This window comes from Bos indicus x Bos taurus, chromosome 8 (assembly GCF_003369695.1).
Source record: "Bos indicus x Bos taurus breed Angus x Brahman F1 hybrid chromosome 8, Bos_hybrid_MaternalHap_v2.0, whole genome shotgun sequence".
Classification (NCBI taxonomy): Eukaryota; Metazoa; Chordata; class Mammalia; order Artiodactyla; family Bovidae; genus Bos; species Bos indicus x Bos taurus.
The window spans coordinates 63,144,694-63,167,679 of NC_040083.1; the positions used below are offsets into that span (position 1 = coordinate 63,144,694).

The 22,986-nt window shown below is 47.9% G+C and overlaps 1 protein-coding gene across 2 annotated transcripts in view; it reads right to left on the bottom strand.

Annotated features, from left to right (window-relative positions):
- The window catches only part of GABBR2 (gamma-aminobutyric acid type B receptor subunit 2), a 369,523-nt gene that overhangs the window by 42,737 nt on the left and 303,800 nt on the right, over window positions 1-22,986 (bottom strand). For both annotated transcript variants that reach the window (XM_027549741.1, XM_027549742.1), the window contains exons 12-13: window positions 20,455-20,562; window positions 13,200-13,322 (exon numbers count right to left, since the gene is read on the bottom strand). In XM_027549741.1, coding sequence (XP_027405542.1) covers window positions 13,200-13,322; window positions 20,455-20,562 — 231 coding nt within the window. The remainder of the gene's footprint in view (window positions 1-13,199; window positions 13,323-20,454; window positions 20,563-22,986) is intronic.

Sequence of the window (22,986 nt, forward strand, 5' to 3'; positions counted from 1 at the left end):
GTATATCGTCACCCTGTTTATTTAACTTCTATGCAGGGTACATCATGCAAAATGCCAGCTGGATGAAGCACAAGCTGGAATCAAGATTGCCAGGAGAAATATTAATAACCTCAGATATGCAGATTATATCACCCTTATGGCAGAAAGTGAAGAGGAACTAAAGAGCCTCTTGATGAAAGTGAAAGAGGACAGTGAAAAAGCTGGCTTAAAACTCAACATTCAAAAAACTAAGATCATGGCATTGGGTCCCATCACTTCATGGCAAATAGATGGGGTACCAATGGAAATAGTTATAGACTTTCTTTTCTTGGGCTCCAAAATCACTGCAGTTAATGACTGCAGCCATGAAATTAAAAAATGCTTGCTCTTTGAAAGAAAAGCTATGAAAAACCTAGACAGCATATTAAAAAGCAGAGACACTACTTTGCCAACAAAGGTCCATCTACTCAAAGCTATGGTTTTTCCAGTAGTCATATATGGATGTGAAAGTTGGACCATAAAGAAAGGTGAGTGCCAAGGAATTGATGCTTTTGAACTGTGGTGTTGGAGAAGACTCTTGAGAGTCCCTTGGACTGCAAGGAGATCCAACCAGTCCATCCTAAAGGAAATCAGTCCTGAATATTCATTGGAAGGATTGATGCTGAAGCAGAAACTCCAACAGTTTGGCCACCTGATGCGAAGAAAAGTCCCCGATGCTGGGAAAGATTGAAAGCAGGAGGAGAAGGAGATGACAGAGGATGAGATGGTTGGATGGCATCACCAACTCGATGGACCTGAGTTTGAGCAAGCTCTGGGAGTTGGTAATGGACAGGGAGGCCTGGTGAGCTGTAGTCCATGGGGTTGCAAAGAGTCGGGCATGACTGGGCAAATGAACTGAACTGATACTCACATACACACTCAAGTACATACCCAAGAGAAGTAAAAAATGTGGTCACACAAAAACTTGTACATAAATGCTCATGGCAGCATTACACAAAATAGTCAAAAAGTGGAAACTACCCAAATATCCATCAACTGATAAATGGACAAATGAAATGTTGAATATATCCATATAGGGGAATAGCACTGAGACATAAAAAGGAATGAAGCACTCATACATGCTACAACATAGAAGAACCTTAAAAACATTATGCTAAGTCAAAGAAGCAACGTACAAAAAGTCACATATTATTGTATGATTCTATTGGTATGAAACCACCAGCATCAGCAAATCCACAGAGCCATGAAGTAGATCAGTGGTTTCCCGGGGCTGGAGAGGAGAAGAAATACAAGGTGATGGGTAAAGAGAATAGGTTTCTTTTAGGGGTGATGAAAATTTTCTGGAAGTAGATAGTGAGGATGGTTGAACAACTTTATGAACGTACTGGATGGCATCACCAACTCGATGGACATGGGTTTGGGTGGACTCCGGGAGTTGGTGATGGACAGGGAGGCCTGGCGTGCTGCGGTTCATGGGGTTGCAAAGAGTCAGACATGACTGAGCGACTGAACTCAACTGAAAACCACTGCAGCATATATTTTAAAACCAAACTTTATGGTACATGAATTATATCTAAAAAAAGATATCTGCCATGCATAATGGCTTGGAAAGGGCTACAAGTGGGAGCAGGCCTGCTTAGAAAGTCGTGGTAACAATAAACAACTTAGTGACCTACACAGTGACGGTTCTTGACTCATCATCCCTGTTGTGCAGTGTGTGTGAGCGTAGCTCTGTCTCACAGTGCCCCCTCTGGGATGGGAGACCATGGTACTTTGGACCTCAGTGGAAGGAGTGAAGTGGTGGATTGGGATAGCATTTGGTAGTAGAGTGTGCAGGACTAGCACAGAACTTCTCAGAAAATATCCCACTGATCTTATCATAAGATTGCCCTAAGACTGGCTTCATTCAGTTGTTCAACTAGTACTTATTGAGTGCGTTCTACGCACCAGGCATATTTGCAGGTACTGGGGATACAGCAGTGAATACACAATTTTGCCTTCTCCCTATTCTCATGGAGTTCACACTCTAGTGGAGGGTGGGCAGCTGTGAGTGATGGAATGTGGATGGGAGGCACTACAGTAGTCATTACGGCTGAACATCAATACCGATTTCTTTCTCTCCTGGGTGCACAGTAGGTCTGCTCTTTCTTGTCCTGCTGAACCAGGCATGGAGAATTAACATGTTAGGGTGAATGAAATATGAGTGGAAGTAACATGTGACAGCTTGGAATGGGAACTCTTGCCAGGCATTCTTTCCCTTTGCCACAACAGCCATCCTAGAAGGTGCCCCACCAGCTGTGTCCTGGGGTGAGGATCTGCGGGTGGAGGCTACAGTTGATTCTCTATGAACAAGTGCTACAATGAGCAAAACCTAGCACACCCAGTCCTCTTTCACTTTTCACCCTCTGAGGGACATTACATCCAAACCCAATCCTGGCTCATATTTTAGAAAAGCAAGCCCAGTATCTCAGCACATAAGGCAAACACAAAACCAGGAATCTGGAGACATGTGTCATGGAGAAGACGACAGCCCACCCTGTGTGGATCTCATCTTGCCCATCAGACTGTGCAGACCACACGGGAGCCTGAGTGTGGCACACAGTAGGACTCCCATCAATGATGAAGGAGCGACTGGGTGACACACCATTTACAAAGAGGTGGACTGGTTGGAATTCCCCCACAAAACAGAGGCAATGTCTCCGTGTTGCCACAGCCCATGTTTTTGCCAACATGGACATGGCAGGAATCATATTTAAAGGCTGTCTTTGCTCAAGAACTGGAACGTCTTTACCAAGTGGTCAAAAGATGCCAGTATGGCAGATAATTTTCCAGCTGTTTTGCCCCCATGGCGCTTGGGAATTCCTAGTACACAGCCCACCGCCTGCAGAGCACCTGGACAGGTAGAGACCAGAGGATTTCTCACCACAGGGCCTTCCCCTGGTGCAGTGGGATCTGCATCTTTAGCTTGGTGTCCTGAGGGGCCTCAGCAGCCCAGGTACCTCCTGAAGACACTAGGGAAGCCAATCAGGAAGCTGAAACAAACTGCAGTCTCCCATGGACACAAGATGACTTCTGAGGAGAGATGTTCCAGAAACCCAGCTGTGGGTTTCGGGCAGAGTGGCCTGTCCACAGCCGGGGCCCACAGTGCCGATGGCAGCTGGAGTTGAGCCGGGATTCCTGCCAGAAGGTAAATGTCTGCATCCTTACAATGTCTCTCTGGCATATCATTCCAGTTAAATCTCGCCCAGTGTTCTCAGTTAATAACTTAATCTGGAACTTACACCTTGTCTCCTCTCCCAAAGGACCTGAGGTACCACATAATAAAAGCCCAAACACAACAGGACAGTTAAAAATAAAGATGAACGCTCAGAAGGCGAGATAATCCTTCAGGAACTCGAGAAACGATAGTTATGATGGCTGAGTGTGGAATTTGGCTCCAACTTTCTGGCAGCCAAGGTTAAACAGAAAACAGAGTGGCTTATTCAGTAGGGATTGCTTGATCAAAGGAAGGAAGCAGATGCAAGTTCATCTCGGGCGGGATGAGGGTAGGGTCGGGGGTGAGCACAGCCCATTCCCTGGCACTTTCGTGAGGATCTATCCTGTGGATCTTTATCTCTGGAGCATTAAGTCACACACTGAACAACAGTCTTATAGAAAATGCTGAATCATTCTTCAATTGGCAGCTTTAGCTTCGTAAGTGGGCCCTTGATAAAAGGTGAGAGTGTAATATTAAATTAAATTGCAACTCGGCAAAGACATTTCTTGGTGAAGTCGGCTTAATGGGCCCAGACAGATGGGGTGAATTCGGACATATGGAGGCACAGGGAGAGAGTTCCAGGTGGAGGGAACAATTTATTCAGTAAATATTTACCAAGTACTTACTGCGAGCTAGGCCCTGCCAGTGGGTGCTGGGGACACGCAGATGGCCTTGGCCTCTGAGGAGGTCACAGACTAGGAGGGGCCAGGTGCACAGACAGATAATTACCAGTGTTGTGACCAGATGAGGGGCCAGCAGGGTGAGGCAGGGGCCCAGACAGTGGCATCCAGGGCAGCCTGCTGTTCCAAAGGCTCCTGGAGAAGATGCTTCTGACCGCCTCTTGAAGGTCAAGTAGGAATTTTTAGCACGGAGATGGCATATTCGGGTGGGAAGGAGGGTGTCCTGGGCAGAGGACAGCAGGTACATGGGCGTGGAGGGAGAGAGTGGGACATTCTGGAGAAGAGCCAATATTAAGGGGAGCTGAGCACAGGGGCTGAGGGAGGGGGCTGAGAGATGAGGTGGGGCAGGGGGCAGAAATGAGGCCAGATCATTGAGGGCCTCCTGAACTGCTAAGGAGTGAGCTCACCCTCTGGTCAATGGTGGGGGCAGGATTTAAACAGCAGAATGACAGGGTCAGGACATCAGATGGTGTAGCCCCTCTCCTGGAAGGGGTTAGGGTGCTGGGGTGCTCTCAGCAAGTGGAGCCACCCAAGGTCCACGACCCTGGCTGGGATGAGGTTTGCCTCGGGTGGGGCCTGAGCAGGGCCATCCAGAACCCACAGATGGCTTGCTATGAGAGACCTGTCCTGCTGTTCAGGGCTGGCAGCGATGACCCACTGGCTAGAATGTGACCTTGATATTGAAGCCTTGGGCTACCAGGATGTCCAGGGGCAGCCCACAGAGCAGGGTGCACCCTGCACACCCCTCACCCTGGCCATTCTCATATTTCTTATTTCAAAATGAACAGTGTGAGATGGAGCTTGGACAAGCTTTATGAAGATACCAGATGTGTCTGCTTTAGGATTGGATTTTTTTTTTTTCAGCACAACTATAGAGGGAGGCAGAAGATAAGAGTTAAAATTATTTAAAACTCTTATGTATTTGCCTCTTCCAATATCTGTTTCCATAGAAACGTAACTGGAATAAGACACCAGTTTCAGCGCCAAGTGCAGCCCATGACTTCCAAAGCCCCCATCTGCTTCCAACAGAAAGCACCGCCAAAGCACAGAATTTGGAGGGAAGTTTGAAACACTCCTCTGGCCCAGAGTGCCCTTTACTCAGTTACTGTCCGGATGGCCAGAAAGCCACAGAGCCCAGAGCCTAGGTGGTTCCTGGGGTAGACTGCCTGGCAGCCCGTGCCGCCAGCCTGCTGCCATTTCTGTGAGTGAGCATCACACACGTGGCTCCCATGGGTGACCATCTGCACGTGATTCCGTCTCTGCTGCCACCTGTCTGGGAAGCAGATGGGAGGAGCTCAGGGAACACAAGGCAGCCTGGGGATGCTGCCTGAGGGGCTGCTGGGGCTTCAACGCTGGTGGTCTTTAGTGCTGTCGGCCTTCAGAGGTCATCTCCTCTCCCTTTCAAAACCCCTTCAGAACAGCTAGGTGGAGGCATAGGCAGTGGCCCGGTAAAGAAGGAAGGCTTGGAAAAAAGCAGACAACCCTTCCATCTAGATTCACAGGCTGTCTTCACACCATCCTTATACACTGCTTTCACTATGGGGGAAATGATCTCAAATTATTTTCCTTAAAAGAAAAAAAATTCCACTTGGGTGTGTGTGTATGCACACACATACACAGTGTCAGTTCTTGGTTTTCATCTTACTTGATCTAAAAGCAGCATTTGACACGCTTCATCAAAACTTCCTCCTTGAAACATTTTCTTCGTTTGGTTTCCTAGACACCAGACTCATCTGATTTTCTTCCCGTCTCTATGGTTTCTCCTTCTAGGTCTCCTTTGCTGTTTACCTCCTACTTCCCAGACCTCCAAACACTGGGGTAACTGAGGGTCTGTCCTTGGTCCCCTTCCTGTCCCCATCTATGTGCCCCCGCCCCGGCCCCGGTGCTCTCACCTAAGGCTTTGTGTCATCTATATGTTGACTGCATCCAAGTTCCCCTCTCTAGCTCACATTCTCCCTGAACACCACACCCATATGTCCAACACCTACTCACCATCACCACTAGTAGAGTAGGTAGACAAAAAAAGAGAGTTTTCCCCTTTTTTCTAAGAATACAAATTGTATTTAAAAAATCTTTTTAACATATTTGGCAGATTTGTCCACACCTGCTACATCTGAAATACAGAAACAGCCAATCTTCCCATCAGAGTCCATAAAGCAGAGGATGCAAGGGGTGAGGTGCCATGCAGGAGCACTGAGGACTGGGACACGTCATCGAGGTGGAGGCAGCCTGTTAGTCCTTGTCTTGGCTGGAAGCCTTTGTCTCTGGAGACCTCTCCTTCCTTCTCCAAACACCTCCCATGCAGAGACAGCTTTCTCTCCCTTGCCCCCATCTCTGGGGAGCTCTCTCTCCTGGCTCCCGACTTCCTTACTGATCACCGGGTCAGAGTCCCCTTGCCTGACCTCCTCCTGTTTCCATCATTGCTTAGCAATTCCTTGGGCTCCAGTCAGGGTGTCTTCACTCTGACTGGACCCATTCCCTGGGTGACCACACTCACTCAGCCCCACATCTCCCATGCTCAGTGTGTTGACCACCCCTCTCCCAAATCCCTATCTACTGGAAGAACTGCTCCCTGGGCTCTAGGACACTGCATCGTCTTCTGAGGGCTTCTGCCCAGAAAGGAACCCCTCACATTCCCTCCAGAAACTGCTCCTCATTCTGTACCTGACCTCGTGATGAGGTCCAGTGTCCATCTCCCATTCCATCACCCATCACCCAGTCAGAAGTCCAGGCAGCGCCCTTGCTGCCTCTCTCTCCTTCCCCCTTAGAGTTGATCAGTCGCCAAACCCTGTCACGTCTGCTTCTGTAATGTCTCTCAAATCTACCCACTTCTCTCTGTTCCCACTGCAACTGCCCCGCTTTAGATCTCCATCAGCTCCTGCCTGGATTACTACAAAAACTGTCTGAGCCATTTTGGCCCTTTGGCCTCACCCCTTCATCTGTTCTCATCCTGCAGCCAGGAAATCTGATCATGTCACTCCCTGATTAAATGTCTTTAATTTTGAATTTTAAACTCCTCTGCTTAGCAAACAAGGTCCCTAATGACCCAGGCTCCACCTGTGTCATCATTTGTCCTTCCTGTCAGCTCCCCAGGCACCCTCAACTTTGGACAGCAGAACCATGTTGTATATATTTTTAAACCATTTAGAGAAAATGATAAACTAACATCAAGTTTAATGTTGAGAAGCTAGGTGCTTTCCCTCTAAGATCAGAAAGCAGGCAAGGCTGTCCTTTTTCACATTCCTGTTCAACATTGTACTGGGAATGCTAGCTGACACAGAAATAAGACAAGAAAGGAAACAGAAGGTATATGGACTGGGAAGGAAAAAACAAAATTGTCCCTTTTGTTGATGACATGATTATGTAGAAATTCCTAAAGAATCAACAAAAACACTCCTGGGACTAACAAGCAATTATAGCAAGGGGGTATGACTCAAAAGACTTGGTAAGATGCAAAAGTCAGTTGCTTTCCTATACAATGAGCAATTGATTTGAAATTTAAAAATACACCATTTATATTAGCACTGAAAACAAAGTAAAATACTTAGGTATAAATCTAATAGAATATGTATAAACTTATGAGGAAATCTATAAAATTCTGACAAAAGAAATCAACGTAGAGCAAAATAAAAAAACTATTCCATGTTCATGAACAGAGACACAATATTGTCAAGATATCAGTTTTTTCCAACTTGATCAATAAAGTCAACACAATCCCAAACAAAGTCCCAGCAAGTTACTTTGTGGATGTTAACAAACTAATTCTAAAATTTACACAGAAACACAAAGACCCAGAATAGCCAACACTATACTGAAGAGTAAAAGTCAGAGAACTGATACTACTCAACTTACTCAACTTATTAGGACTTAGTGGTTTCACTGCTACAACCCAGGGTTCAATCCCTGGTTGGGGAACTAAGATCCTGCAAGCTGTGAGACATGGCCAAAAAACAATAACAACAAACAAAAACTAAAATATACAAAGAATTCTTAAAACTCTAATTAAAAAGTGCATAAGAGATCTAACCATATACCTCACCAAAGAAAAAATGTAAGTGGCAAATAAGCATATGAAAAGATGTTCCACATCATATGTCATTAGGGAATTGTACATTAAAACAGCAATGTGGTACCTCTACACACATTAAAATGGCTAAAATCCAAAATACCGACAACACCAAATGCTGGCAAGGATGGAGCAAGACACTCCCACTCGTTGCTGATGTGAATGCAAAAGTCACTGATAGTTTGGCAAAACTAAACATAACCTTAGAATATGATCTGGCAATCTTGCTTCTAGGTGTTTACCCAAACTAGTTGAAAACTTATGTCCATATAAAACACAAAAATACTTACAGCAGTTTTATTCCAAACTTGGACGCAACCAAGATGTCCTTCAGTGGGCAAATAAATTGGTATATCCATACAACAGAATACTACTCAGTGATAAGAAATGAGCTATCAAATCATGAAAAGACATGGAGGAATCTTAAATGCATGTTGTTAAGTGAAAGAAGCCAGTTTAAAAGTGTTACATTATGTATGATTTCATCTACATGACATTCTGGAGAAGGCAAAGTCATGCAGACAGGGAGAGGTCAGTGGTTGCCAGGGATTGGTAAAGCATAGAGGGTATTTCAGACGGTGATACTGTTCTGTGTAACACTGTAATGGCGGATACACAACTTTACGCATTTGGCAAAGCCTACAGAATGTATGGGGCTTCCCTGGTAGCTCAGCTGGTAAAGAATCCACCTACAATTGCAGAAAACCCTGGTTTGATTCCTGGGGCAGGAAGTTCCCCTGGAGAAGGGATAGGCTACCCACTCCAGTATTCTTGGGCTTCCCTGGTGGCTCAGATGGTAAAGAATCCACCTGCCATGTGGGAGACCTGGGTTAGATCCCTGGGTTGGGACGATCCCCTGGAGGTGGAGATGGCAACGCACTCTAGTAGCCTGGAGAATTCTATGGACAGAGGAGCCTGGCTGGCTCAGTCCATGGGGTCCCAAAGAGTCAGACACGATTGAGTGACTAAGCACAGGACACAGAATGTACAACATGAAGAGTGAATTCTATGTAAACTATGGACTCTAGCAAATAATAATGTATCAGTATTGGTTCATCAATTGTAACAAATATACCACATAATGCAAGATGTTAATAGTGGGGGAAACTATGATGTTTGGGGAAGGATACATATTCAAAAGCAGAGACATTACTTTGCCAACAAAGTCCCTCTAGTCAAGGCTATGGATTTTCCTGTGGTCATGTATGGATGTGAGAGTTGGACTGTGGAGAAGGCTGAGCACCGAAGAATTGATGCTTTTGAACTGTGGTGTTGGAGAAGACTCTTGAGAGTCCCTTGGACTGCAAGGAGATCCAACCAGTCCATTCTGAAGGAGATCAGCCCTGGGATTTCTTTGGAAGGAATGATGCTAAAGCTGAAATTCCAGTACTTTGGCCACCTCATGCGAAGAGTTGACTCATTGGAAAAGACTCTGATGCTGGGAGGGATTGGGGGCAGGAGGAGGAGACGACAGAGGATGAAATGGCTGGATGGCATCACTGACTCGATGGACATGAGTCTGAGTGAACTCTGGGAGTTGGTGATGGACAGGGAGGCCTGGCATGCTGTGGTTCATGGGGTCGCAAAGAGTTGGACACAACTGAGTGACTGAACTGAACTGAACTGATGCGTGGAACTCTCTATACTTTCCATTACATTTTTCTATAAACCTAATAAGTATAAAAACTTTTTAAAACTGTTAAACATCATGTATTTAGAATAATATCTAGCACATGACAAGCATTATACAAATATTTATTACATACAAATGAATAAATGTGGAGCTGGGAAGCCCCCAGTAGGACTCCAGAATCAGTTTCATTCCCCTGACACTTGCACCGAGGGAACCTCTTCCATAAGTTATTCCAGAACTCTTCTGTCATTCTCGAGCCTGTCACCCTGCTTATTTGCTTCCAGCTGCTACCAGAATCTGTGCAGTCTAAAGTGACTGTGCTTATCTGCATGTGTACTGTCTGCCCCCACTAGCCTGTGGCCCCATGAGCTCAAGGTCACACTACGGTGTTCATCCCTGTCTCCCAGGGAGGTGAGGTCTCGGTTCAGGAGGGTGATCTACAAAGCCCTGTCCTGCAGATATGGGCAGTCCCACAGGGGTGAGCGGGGCAGAGCTGCACACAGCAGGGGTGAAGCAGACATGCTGAGTGTCCCGAGAGGAACACCTAGATGCTGGAGACAGGAGTGGGGAAGAGCAGGGGCTTAAATCTGGTGGAGCTCAGGAACACATCAGCTAATACAGGGGCCTGGAACTGAAGTTCATTTACTTGTCAGAGAAGGTTCTGGAAGAAGGGGACAGCACGGACAAAGGCTTGAAAGTACAACACAGAGAAAGGCCTGCAGTTGGACTCCTGAGGTGTTCAGAGCATCCAGGGAGACCAAAGGCATCTGGGGTCGATGTGGTCTGAGGACAGGAGAGAACAGACCACAGAGATCTTTCATCACCTCACCCCCAAGCATAAACTTTCTCTCTCAGTGGGGGTTCTGGGGAAAACAGCCCCTCGAGGAGAATTTAGGACCCTCAGTCCCTGGGCACACTGCTCAGTCATCCTGCTGAGTCTGACAGAGGAGGGTCTGAGGGACATCAGCCGACAGCCTGGCGATGTTTGGTGGGAAAATGACAATAAACCGACAGGACTGTGGGTCGACAAATCAAAGGTTCTGCTGCCATGGCAACAGAATGACAGGGCAACCCTAAAATTAGAGGAGCAAAGAGGATCAAGCCAGGAAAGGTTTGGAGAGAAATCTCAGCAGATACTTAAAGAGAAACACAGAGACAGGATACCGGGGCCTTGATCCAGGGATGTGGCCAGACCCCCTTCAGAAGGCTAGAGCCCACTGGCAGGACCCCTCCTTCCCAGGCTCTTCTACACAGAGACGCACTTCGGTGGCACCGGGCAGCTCCTCCGTTTGCGAGCCATTCCCTGGAAGGTCTGGAATGGGCTCAGCCTCTAGGCACAGAGCCATGGAGAGAAGCAGTGCTTACCACAGAAAACAAGGAAGGAAGGTGATGTGAGTGATGGTAAGCTGTCACTTACACTAATCGCCTGCACAAGATCCATCTCCTGTAAATGGTCCAAGGGGTCAGGCTTCCTGGATTTATTTCTGGAGTGAGCTTATTCAGGCTGACTCTAACCCCTCAGCCTCTCCCGCCAGAGCCAGATCCTGGGGACCCTGTTGCATCTCAGCCCCCACCTTAACCCTGGGTGAAGGTGGCAGCCCCCTGCCTCGCCGGCTGCCGTCGGGCTCAGCACCAAGCCATCGAGGTCTGTTCTCTGCTCACCTGCCCCAGCTCCAGGTCTTCCCACGGGCTCTGCCTTGCTATTTCTGTTACCTAATTTTAGGCTTTATCTGCAGAATGTGAAAACACTGCTTTGCCCAACCCACTTCACAGCCCAGTCAACAGTCTATGACAACACCTGAAAACTACAAAGCACTGTCATACACTGGAAGACAGGACGGGGAAGTGGGTGAGGCAATCGTTGGTGGTGCTGTCACCAAACTGCAAGGTGACCTTCGTGTGTTAGTCACTCGGTCCTGTCCGACTCTTTGCAACCCCGTGGACTGTAGCCTGCCAGGCTCCTCTGTCCATGGAATTCTCCAGGCAAGAACACTGGAGTGGGTTGCCATTTTCTTTTCTAGGGGATCTTCCCAACCCAGGGATAGAAACCGGGTCTCCCACATTGCAGGCAGATTCTTTTACCATCTGAGCCACCTTAGGTGCCTTATATAATCTCTCTGGGTTTCTGTTTCCTCATCATTAAATTGGGAATTCAGGATAGCACCTAGTCCACAGAGTTACTGTGACAATTCAGTGAAATTAACACACACCTCTAGCTACTAGCATCATCATTATCATTACTCTTATTAGCATTATTGCTTATGATTATCATCTCCCTAGCCAGGGGGCCCAGTCAGCCAATAACAGCTCTTCCCCCTGTTCACAACCTGTCTGGATTTCCAAATCCTGGTGGTAGGTGGTGAATTCCCCTAGGATGGAGTTGGGGGCAGGGCCACTCCTTTGTCAACTGTGCAGACAAGTGATGACCAGACATCACCTCCCCTCCAGCCACAGACTGTCTGCCTGAGGGACCTCAGCTGAGTTCCTGCCCCCTTGGCCCACGAGCACAGCCAGCACAGGTCTGTCCTCTGCCGAGTCTGGCTCTGCCTGTCTGGATCCCTGCTTCCTCCCAGGATGGACACTTAAGGCAGTGAGATGAAGGCACACAGCCCTAAATCCTTCCCCTAAATCCATGTTGTCAGGAAACAGCATTCTCTGCCACTGCTCCAACTGTATAACTTCTTAACTAGGCTCAGCGAACCCTCTGCCTATCTCCAGACAAATGAGGCTGGGCAACTTATTTGCTAGAAAACCTTGTCCAGAAGGATAAACACCTATGTTCTCAATGCATAAAAATTACTGTTTCCAGTTTAGTTTTAAATTTCACACTAAATCCAACAAAAAGATTTCCCCAATAATGCAGTGAGAGCACTAGAGAAAACTCCAGTTTTCTCAATAGAATCTGCTAACCTATAGGGAAATCAGATAGTAAAGCCACTGCCTTCAAGCTGGCTCTTTCCAACAAAGGCGTCTTTAACTCTTCTAAGAGAAAGTCATCTCTGCAACTTCCTTAATTGTGAACTTCCCTAACTGGAGCATCCTAGGAAGACCAATGTGAGTTAAGAGCAAGGCCAAATGCAAGACTACTAAAATATATATTTAACGGTACTTTTATGTAAGGTTCTCCTTTTTTGACAAGACACCACTTTGAAGATTCTCTAGTAACTAGAAGGAGCTATCAGAGTGTTTATTCCCTAACAGCAGTCCTGAGGGAACTCACTTTAAAGGAGAGATTAAAAAAGCAATGTAATTTCTTGACTGAAGCATCATATAAATGGGGGCTTCTACAATGTGTAAAGAATACACTGGTTTAAACGAACCAAACTTTCTCCTTAATTCTGCATATAGTAATATATCTAGGCAAACTCACCATCTTTTCCCAGGAGTGACGACCTTATATTTGGCCTTCCTGAGTAATACCTCAAGGGAAAGGAACAGAAATAAGGAGATGTTCCTGATAGGGATCGTGGGTCCACACAGAGCTATGATGAGTTCCTCGTAATCACCTTGATTTCTTCTCAAGAAGCACAGCTGGGGCAGCCAGGGAGACATACTGCCTCCCTCCCGCTGGTGCCAGGCGCTTACCTCCATGTTGTACCTCTCCACCGTCCTTCTCAGGGGATCTACAGCCTGCCAGCAGATCAGGATGCACAGGTCAATCAGCAGCATGCCCCCGACGATCACAAGCAGTTTCTGGTCCTTGATGATCTGCAGAAAGGGCCAGGGCAGAAGGGACGTAAGAAGGCTTCCCAAACAGCAGCCAAGGGGCTGGGTCAGGTGGGTGAGTGAATGGCTCCACCTGGAAATTCCCCCAGGCTCCCCATCACCCACGGGGTAAATCCAGACAAGCTCCCTTGCTTGGCATTCAAGGCCTTTTATGAGCTTGGCTTATCTACACCCCAGATACACACATATACTGAGTTAAGTTTGATGACTCTCAGGCTCTGGTTGTGCTGTGATTTTTCACCCCAGGCCTTCGTGGGTGCTGGTTCTTTCGTCTAAAACACTCTGTTCTATGTGACAGACTGCTAAAATCCTTAGAGACTCAGATGCACTGTCACCTCCTCCATGAAGCCTCCCTAACTCCCACAGCAGAACTAATTACTCCTACAGCATTTTGTTCCCATACTTAATTATACTTAATAAGTTCAATACTTATTATTATGACTAGTAATAATAGTAACTACAAGAAGGAGAATAAATACAAATGCTACCATTTAGTGAACACTGTGCCTGCCTCGAGGTTGATTGTTTTATATATATCGTCTTATGTAAAGGCAGATACTGTTATTATTCCCATTTTTCAGCTGAAGAAACTGAGGCTAACACTGCGGGCTAAGTAACTTGCTCAGTGGAATAGAGCTACTAAGATTTAAAGCCTGCAAACTCCTCCTCTCTCCAGAGAGTACACCCTCAAACATTTATAGCACCTGCCAGATGCTACAGTGACCAGGTGCTGTATTAAGTTGTATACAGTCTACCCTCCTCAGTAAACTGGGGAACCCCAGACAGAAGGGAAGCCTGTTTTATTTATTTGTTTACCTTCAGCACCTAGCAAGGCCTGGCATGCTATTGGTACTTAAAAGTTTGATGGATTGAATTGAGATGAAGGAATATATAAAGAAGAAATATAAGTCCTGTCCCACTTTGCAGCTGGGGATATCTTTATTACACTGTGAAATTCCCACCCCACTTTATGTCCATTTGATGGGGACTGGCCTGGGGACAAATGCTGTCGGGGCAAAGCGAACCTGTATTATTTCACTCAGTGGGTGTTCACGTGTCCTCGCCCCCCTCCCCTACCCCTCCCTGCCCAATGCCAAATAAAAGCTAATGTGATGAAGTAGTTCTGGAAAAGACCACAGAAAAATAAACAACAAAACTGAAGTAGAAGCTTAAGAAATATCACCAGGTCTGGCTTTTAATGATTAAAGCCATCCTTAAAGGAGAAATAAAAACTCAAGAGGCCTCTGTGGCTAAACCGTGAAAAGAACAAGAGAGTATTGCTGAGTTAAGGCCAAAGGGATCAAATCCACCAAAATCACTTGACCTGGGGGCGGGGTGCTGACCAAGTCCCATCATCTGAGATTTTACAGAAACATTCAGGGAACCCCTGATAGCTTTAGAAACCTGGCTTGACCCTTGCCCTCAGGGGAACCAGGTCACACCCTGTTAGCCTTGAGAAATCGGGGTAAAAGGAAGAAATGCCCGAGGAACTTAGGGCAGGCTAGAAGGGGGCTCCCTACTTGATGCTCACCCAGCTTCCCTGACTTTCTTATTGTTCAGCTTTCTCTTCAAAAGCTGCACAAACTCTTCTCCGTTATGTCTGTGCACATTGATGCCATGAAACTCAGTTCTCTCTCTGAGGCTAGGAGGTTACTAGCCTCCATCCTCACTGAATGAGAGATTGGGAGTGAAGGCACCCAGGAACAATTAAATATCAAGTTCTGGAATCAGATCTGAGTTTAAGTCTTACTAACTAGCTGTGTGTCCTTGGTAAATTTCCTAATCCATCCGAGCCAGTTTCCTCATCTACACGATAGGGGATGATGACCACACAAACTGATAGATTACCATAGTCTGGTCGACTTCACTTTCACTTTTCACTTTCCTGCACTGGAGAAGGAAATGGCCACCCACTCCAGTATTCTTGCCTGGGACGGGGGAGCCTGGTGAGCTGCCGTCTATGGGGTCGCACAGAGTTGGACACGACTGAAGTGACTTAGCAGCAGCAGCATAGTCTGGTTTACAGTTCCTGATCAGTAGATGTCCGCTATTATTATTAAATGTTACTCCCCATGGTTTTTCAGGGCACAGATCAGCAAACTATGAATTTGGCCCACTGTTTGCCTTTGTAAATAGTTTTACTGGAACACAGTCACATCCATGCATTTATGCGTTTGTCTCTGGCTACTTTTGTTCTACAACAGCAGAGTTAAGTGGCTGTGACAGACTGTATGGCCTGCAAAGCTGAACATATTTACCATCTGACTTTTTACAGGAAAAGTTGGCTGACATCTTCTTTTGAGAAAATGGCATTTCTTTATTTCTTCTAAAGACCTCAGATATTTTGACTTGATTCAGACTGGTCTCCCACTAGATTCAGCTCATTGCCTACTTTCAGAGACGCCGTTCCAGAAGGAATAGAGGTTGTACAACCAGCAGCCCTGCCTTCCTGCCATCACTTAGATGACAGATACTCTCCTGGCATTTTCTTGAAGCTGAGCCTGGATGAAATTCTGAACCTGATGGTGTTATTTACAACAGTATCGAGTTATATATGTAGCAAACTTTCTTTGTCTTCCCAAAAACATCTGGCTGCAAAATAGAAGATCTCATCTCTGAGTTACTGCTCTAGTCTCAATGTTTCAACTTGGTCCTAGTAAGAATAAGAGGCAGAATAAAGATGGTGGTAGTGAGGCTTCTTAATTCAAGATTTTACGATTGATCTTTAGGGAAAAAAAAGGTTACATACTATAAAAATACTGAATTTAGAAGCATTAAGTCACCACATGTCAATACTTCCTTTAGCAGGCTTTGTGTCGCTTAGTGTCTTTAAAAATGTAGGCATATGGGGTAAAGTTTGTATTTGTGTGTGTTTGGGGAAGGCATGACACGGTGGGTAGAGGGAAGACAGATGAAGTGGGAGCTAAGGAAGGAAGAAAAGGGTGAAAAGACTGAAAAAAAGTGTCAGACTGCATTTACAAATTTAGTTAAATCTTGTATATGTGTCAGTAAAAAAAATTAAGGGGCTCACTTTTAAAAAGTCTAAACTTAAAAAAAAGCCAAGAAAATACAAAACAATGACAATAGAAACTGACCTTATGGCTCCATAAAAGGTTGGAACCAAGGAGAATTCAATTCTAGTTTTGCCCTGTGACTGCTACAACCCTTTCAAAGTGATCTGGTTCCTGACTTGAGATTTTGGTCTGGGAAAGGTAAACATATCTTTTATATCCTCTTAACTTCCTCTAATTTGGCTGACAAATGATACTCAGCTCTAGTGCCACAAGGCTGTTATTGGAATAACTAGAAAGCCTAGAGCAAAATATGTCTCACATTGGAAAGGTGTGTTCACCTGGCTTAAATCATTTTCACAACAGACTAAACTGGTGACTGAATCTTGTACTCAAAGCCTTCGACAGTGTCTCAGACAGACCCCCTCCCTGGACACCTGCCTGGCTCTCAGTTTGCCCAACCCCTGGAGGGTGCAGCAAGTCCCCTTGTCCCAGGCAGCATAGCAGGCTGTGGCCACACAGCTCCAGCTTCCGCGGAGTTTTCAGACAACTCAACTCCTGAAGTCTTCCCTGGCATGTTTTGCCAATTGTTGCCAGACAATCTGAGTGTTCTTGCTTAGTGATCACATGAATATTGGAAAACAAAGACTAGTTCTTCACTACCAATAATAATATGCATGAATCACATATTGACACAAAGGAACCAATACTAAGTCTTCAAAACCTCGATGGACTTTTCATAAATGACAGAGCCACAGAGCGGGAGGGGCCCCAGAAGTCACCTGTGCCTGTCAAACTTTGGCTTGCATCAGCTTCGCTGAGAGGGCAGGTGGAAACACATATTCCCGGGCTGCAGGAACCTGGCTCTGAGGGCTGGGGTGGGGCCCAAGAAACTGCATTTTGAACAAGCTCCCAGGTGATGCCAATGATGCTGCTTTACAACTTATACTCTGGGTAACCTTGGTCTAGACAGAAACCCAGGCTGTATATTAGTACAATTTGGAGAAGTCTAGTAACTCCTACTACCCACTCCAGTGTTCTTGCCTGGAGAATCCCAGGGATGGGGGAGCCTGGTGAGCTGCCGTCTATGGGGTCGCACAGAGTCGGACACGACTGAAGCAACTTAGCAGCAGCAGCAGCAGTAACTCCTACTGGCCAGCTCCAGCCCAGGAGGTGTGGGCTGGGTTACTTCTTGTAGTTTTCAAAAGCTCCGGTTTGACTGTAATGTGCTCTGATTGTCAGCTCTGAGAAGGACCAGGTGGCCAGGCTCCTCATCTTACAGACAGAAGGGTATGTCACAAATGCTCCTGAGGCCCAGTGAGAGCAAGGCCTTCCAGGTGAGCACAGGCAGTGGGTGGCAAACCCGAGGTCTTTTCTCCCTCCAAACGCAGCCTGTAGTTTTCCCAAGATGGTCCAGTAATGGGGGGCGGGGAACAGAGAACGAGGCTACAGCCCCCCTCCCCCATCTGGAGAGCAGTTCCTAGAATAGCCCTGGTGGTGAAGGGGTGGGTGGTGGGGCTGACACCTGAGAGGTACCACTGGGCAGAGACAGAATCACAGCTCAGGAGACAATACCGTTTCAGTGCACCCCCATTCCACAGACAAGGAAACAGGCCCTGAGAGATGAAGTGCATGTGTGTTAGTCGCTCAGTTGTGTCCAACTCTTTGCAACCTCATGGGGTGTAGATCACCAGGCTCCTCTGTCCATGGGATTTTCCAGGCAAGAATACTGGAGTGAGTTGCTACTTCCTTCTCCAGGGGATCTTCCTGACCCAGGGATCAAACCCGGGGCCTCCGGCATTGCAGGCAGACTCTCCACCATCTGAGCCACCAGGGAAGCCCTTCATCTCAGCAGGGAAGAGATGAAGAGGTTTGCCGAAAGGACCCACAGCAGGTCAGCGGTGAAGCAGGGAGTAGAAGCCTGCTCTCCTGCTGCGCCTGCTGGCCCCACCGCCTGGGGCTCGCTGCTATCTGCATGGGTGCGAGGGCTCATGACCCAGGCAACAGGATGGCAAATGCAAGTTTGGGATGAAGAACTGGAAAAGAGGCACCATGATCCAGAGCAGGGTGAGGTCACAGTGCAGGATCTTCGAAGCAGATGTCTGTGAATGGGTTTTACATACATCAGGGGTTTAAAAAGTGTGTAAGGGGGGATGTGGGGGGTAGAGGGGGAGATGAATCAAGAAGAGGAGTTTTGAAAAATGGTGTCATGATGTTATCTCACCTCATCTCCAGGTGACAGGATGGGGGATATGCTTTCTCTATGACCTCAGATCAAGAGTGAGGCTTAAGAAGAACACTCAGATGGCTTGAATGCTAGCCTCCCTGCAGCCTGGGGACCTGGTGAGCCTATGTCTGACTCCTGCCTGAGAAACCCCTGGGAGGATGACGGGTCAGCTGCTCCAGTGTGGAGCAGAAGAGGGGAAGCGGCTGCAGCCGGATCAGTCTCCACCCCTGAGCGTATAGGACTGAAGGATGTGTAAGTGCCTCCTGAACAGCAGTGTGGGCTCCAGGTGAGGGAGGGCTGTGCCCAAGGCAAGCTGGAGGGGAGAGCCCAGGAGAGAGGCACTGCCAAGTGCCTGGGGAAGGAGCTACAAGTGGCCAAGCAGGGGAGTATTTCCCCCATGTATTGCCCCCATGGGGCACTGCAGAAGAGTAAGTCCCAGGAACGGGGGCTTTGAAAATCCCACAGAAGGACTCCATGAGAGCCTAAGGTGAAAGTGGAAGTCTCTCAGTTGTGTCCAACTCTTTGCAACCCCATGGACTATACAGAATACTCCAGGCCAGAATACTGGAGTGGTTAGTCTTTCCCTTCTCCAGGGGATCTTCCCAGTCCAGGGACCGAACCAGGTCTCCCGCATTGCAGGCAGATTCTTTACCAGCTGAGCCACAAAGGAAGCCCAAGAATACTGGAGTGGGTAGCCAATCCCTTCTCCAGTGGATCTTCCCAACCCAAGAATTGAACCAGGATTTCTTGCACTGCCGGCGGATTCTTTACCAACTGAGCTATGAGGGAAGCCCATGAGCGCCTAAAGGGCCGGCTTATCCTCTCAGGAGCAGCAAGGTCAATGCTGCTCCTGGCAAGTGAGGTCTTCCCTGCCCCTTCCACTACTTGAAGCCCCAACTCTGGAGGGTTCGGAAACCTTGGAGATGGGATGGTGGGGAAGAAACTCAGCCTGGCAAGACAGAGAGGCAGCTCATCCACAGCCGCTCCTCTCCCAGGGCAGGTGACCGGCTGCTCAGGACAAGCTGGGGGAGGGAGAGGAGCTGCCTCTGAATGCAGTTTGGGGTTTTGAATGTTATGATGGACTCCATTTTTTCATTGTTGACCACACAATCTTCTAAGTCAGAAGATTTGCCTGAGTTTTTCTCTAGGAGTAAGGGAAAATAAGTGCCAGCTGTTGGAGGAGTTAAAAAAGACCAGTGTGGGGAAAGCTCTCTGAATGCATCCTAAGGGTTGAGCTTGATCAACACAGTGTTTACAGCCAGCGACATGGGTGGCAAACGCTTTCCTTCCACAGGAAGGCAGGGCTCCTGTCCTCTAAGGGCCTCTCTGAAAATGGCAGCACTGCATCAGGCCCCTTCCCTGTTTCACTTTCCTCTTCCAAGGGCTTCTCACTGCCCACAGGTTATAGTTCAAATTCCTAACTGTGGCTCCTGCCTTCCCCTGCAGCCACCTCTTGTACCCTGTCCCCATGGACCCCTCAGCAGCTGAACTCTCCCCTCCCTTGCCCAGGCCTCCCTGCACACTGTTCCCTCTGGGAGATGGGTAACCCCTCAGCCTCTGCCTCCCTCTCAGCCTCCAGGTCTTAGCACAGGTGTCACTTACTACACCAACCCCTCCCTGAGTGCTGTGCCCCAGTATCCCCATACGCACCCAACCAGCCCTTATTATCCTGTCTTGTAAACAATTTGTAAAGCGTCTGATCTCCCCAGGAGGCTGAAGATGTTGGGGGTTTGGGTTGGAAGTGGGGAGGATTGTGTTTAGCTTGAATCCTCAGCAAGCAGCCCAGTGCCTGGCTGTACAGTAGGCGCCTAAGAAGTCTTTTAAGAATAAATACTGGGTGAACACTGCAAATACTCTGCCACGAAGGAGCCATTACCTTCTTCTTCATTTTCACATTTTTGAAGATGGCGTGGACTCTCCATGTCTTTGCAAACATTGCCCCGAAGGCGGTGGTGTAGCCCACGGTGAGAATCCAGGTCCTGACCTAGAGGCCATGAGAAAACAGAGGGTCAACATCTCCCAGGTGGACGGACCTTGTCTTTTATGAGAGTGTCCCAACAGTGGGGCTCTGGATGGTAGGGGCAGATGCTCTACTTCACATATGGTAGAGTTTCACTAGCATCAACAGTCCTTCCATCACATGTCAATCTGATAGACCTTTAGTTCTATCGACCACTTACTAGACCCGAGGTGCGGAGGCATGTGAGATTCAAACTCTGCCTTCCATGGGCCCACAGCCCAGTCACTGAGAGAGGCACAGAGGGTCCCCGGGACCACTGAGGGGCCACAGACCAGCCTTCCGGTCCTCCCTTCCTCCTTTCCTTCCTTGATGGCCTTTTGCGTGCCTGCGACATAACTGTAATTGCTGATTTCTCTGCCTCATCACCCAAGTCTCTAGGAGACCAGGTGGCCCCAGGAAGCTCTTCTACAGTACTCCTTGCTCCTGGGGTGTAGACAGTGGGGAGGGGAGGGCGCTGAGCCATGGGGGCTGAGATGGGGCAGGACAACAAGCTTGCATGGCCCTTCTCTGGTATTAGTGACCCGGCCACTCCTCTAGGCAGGGCAGGACTCAGCCAGAACTGGCCCTGGGGACACCTGGCTGGCAGCTGCACCAGCCCAGCTCCCCGGCATCATGAGGGGCTGCTCAGTGATGGGGTGGAAGGCCAGGGGAGAAGGGCTGTAACCCTTCCACTCCCACCTTGGGCCTATCTCTTCAGGCCTTTAGAGAAAGACAGGAGTGACACTGCCTGAGTCTAGCCTTGGTCCCCAAGCCCACACTTGGACCTGAGGTCCTTGCTTAGTAGGACTAAGGCTTTATTTGGCTCTCACCTGATCCCCAGGACTAAAGTGTGCCCTGATCCCTGGCCCCAGGCCGGTGGCTGCCAGAAACCACCAGCCCTGATAAGAGCAGAGAGCCTGATTCCTGCAGGCGGGGGTGGCTGGTAACCATCTGTTAGGTCGTGGGGGCTCCTGGGTGCCCCCCTCCCCACCTGCACTGCCATCGTGGCCAGGCCCCAGCCTCTCCTGAGTTCACCCTCACTGGCTGGCCTGGACACCCTCCAAGACCCAGGAGATGCATCTCCTGGGCCCCCAAACACGGCCCAGCCCTGGACTGTGTGCCACTACTTTCTGGGGCCTCCCACTCACAGGGACAAAAAGGCTGTATGCTCTGTGAGCCCTGACTATGGTCTTTCTCCTGTTCTTCCTCAGCTCTGCTGAGCTGAGTTAACCTCTGAAAGGCCCCCACCTGCCTCGGCTGAACTCAGCAGGAAGGTGGGTATAGTAGGGAAGAGAGCCACAGCTAGGGTGGACAGGTCAGCTCTCCATGTCCAGAGCCCAGCAGATCTGCCAGGCCTCAGTGGCCCATCCAGCCCAGGGCTGCGGGCAGTTGTGTAGGAGTTTCCCAGATACGCTCCCTTCATGCAGTCCCTTCACTCTGCCTCTTAGTAACTTGGCTCCCCAGCTTCTTAGAGACAGAACATTTCCCCTTTCCATTTTATCTGCAAAAATAGGAACTGGCTAGGGAGATGGAAAGACCAACCCCCTAAGGAAAGACAACAGCATTACGGTGACTGGTCAGAAACACAGACACATGAGGTGTGAATGCTGATAATGGTACAGGTGAGGACTCAATCTTTTTTTTTTTTAATTTTGAAAATTCCAGACAGGCAAGAATGAATCACTGTACTCTACAGAAGGTGTAGGATGGCCATATTATACAACAAGGATGCAAGAAAAGTAAGCAGAACAGAGACGGGAAGGAGTCGATTACTGGGAACTTAGACCTGAGCTTATTCAATGATAAGATTTCACATTCCTAGCCTGCTGGAGTTACATAGGACCTTACAGTTCATTTCACTCATCCATTCATTTGTTCATCTGTTCATTCAATAAGGATTACTAGGTCAGAAGCTAAGTATATAATGATAAAAACAAACGAATAAAACAACCACCACCAAAACCAGGGTGATTTTTTCTAGAGTCACCAGTTGAGTGAGAAAACCCCTTTGTAGATGAAGTAATTGAGACTCAGGGCATTGAGGTATTTCTCTCAACCCTGCAACCTGGCTCCAGAGCTAAGCCTGGAACTCAAGGCCTTGACCTAGTCCAGCCCTTTCTCCTCCACATCCTGCTGCCTGTCCCGCAGAGAGCCTCCTGACCCCAGCCGGGTCCACCCTGCCCAGGAGGCAGCTGCCAGCACAGCTCACCTGGGCAAGCAGCTGGCCAGCCTGAGAACACTTCCCTGGCTGACTTCAGCACGCTTTGAGAGCTAGTGGTTATGTGAAGACCAGTGGTCTCCAAGTGTTTTTGACCATGTTCCTCTATCAGCAAAAACTATTTAAAACATGAATATATACAGAACAAGGACATTTTAAAAAGAACGGTAAGAGATGGAATATTTTTCTTC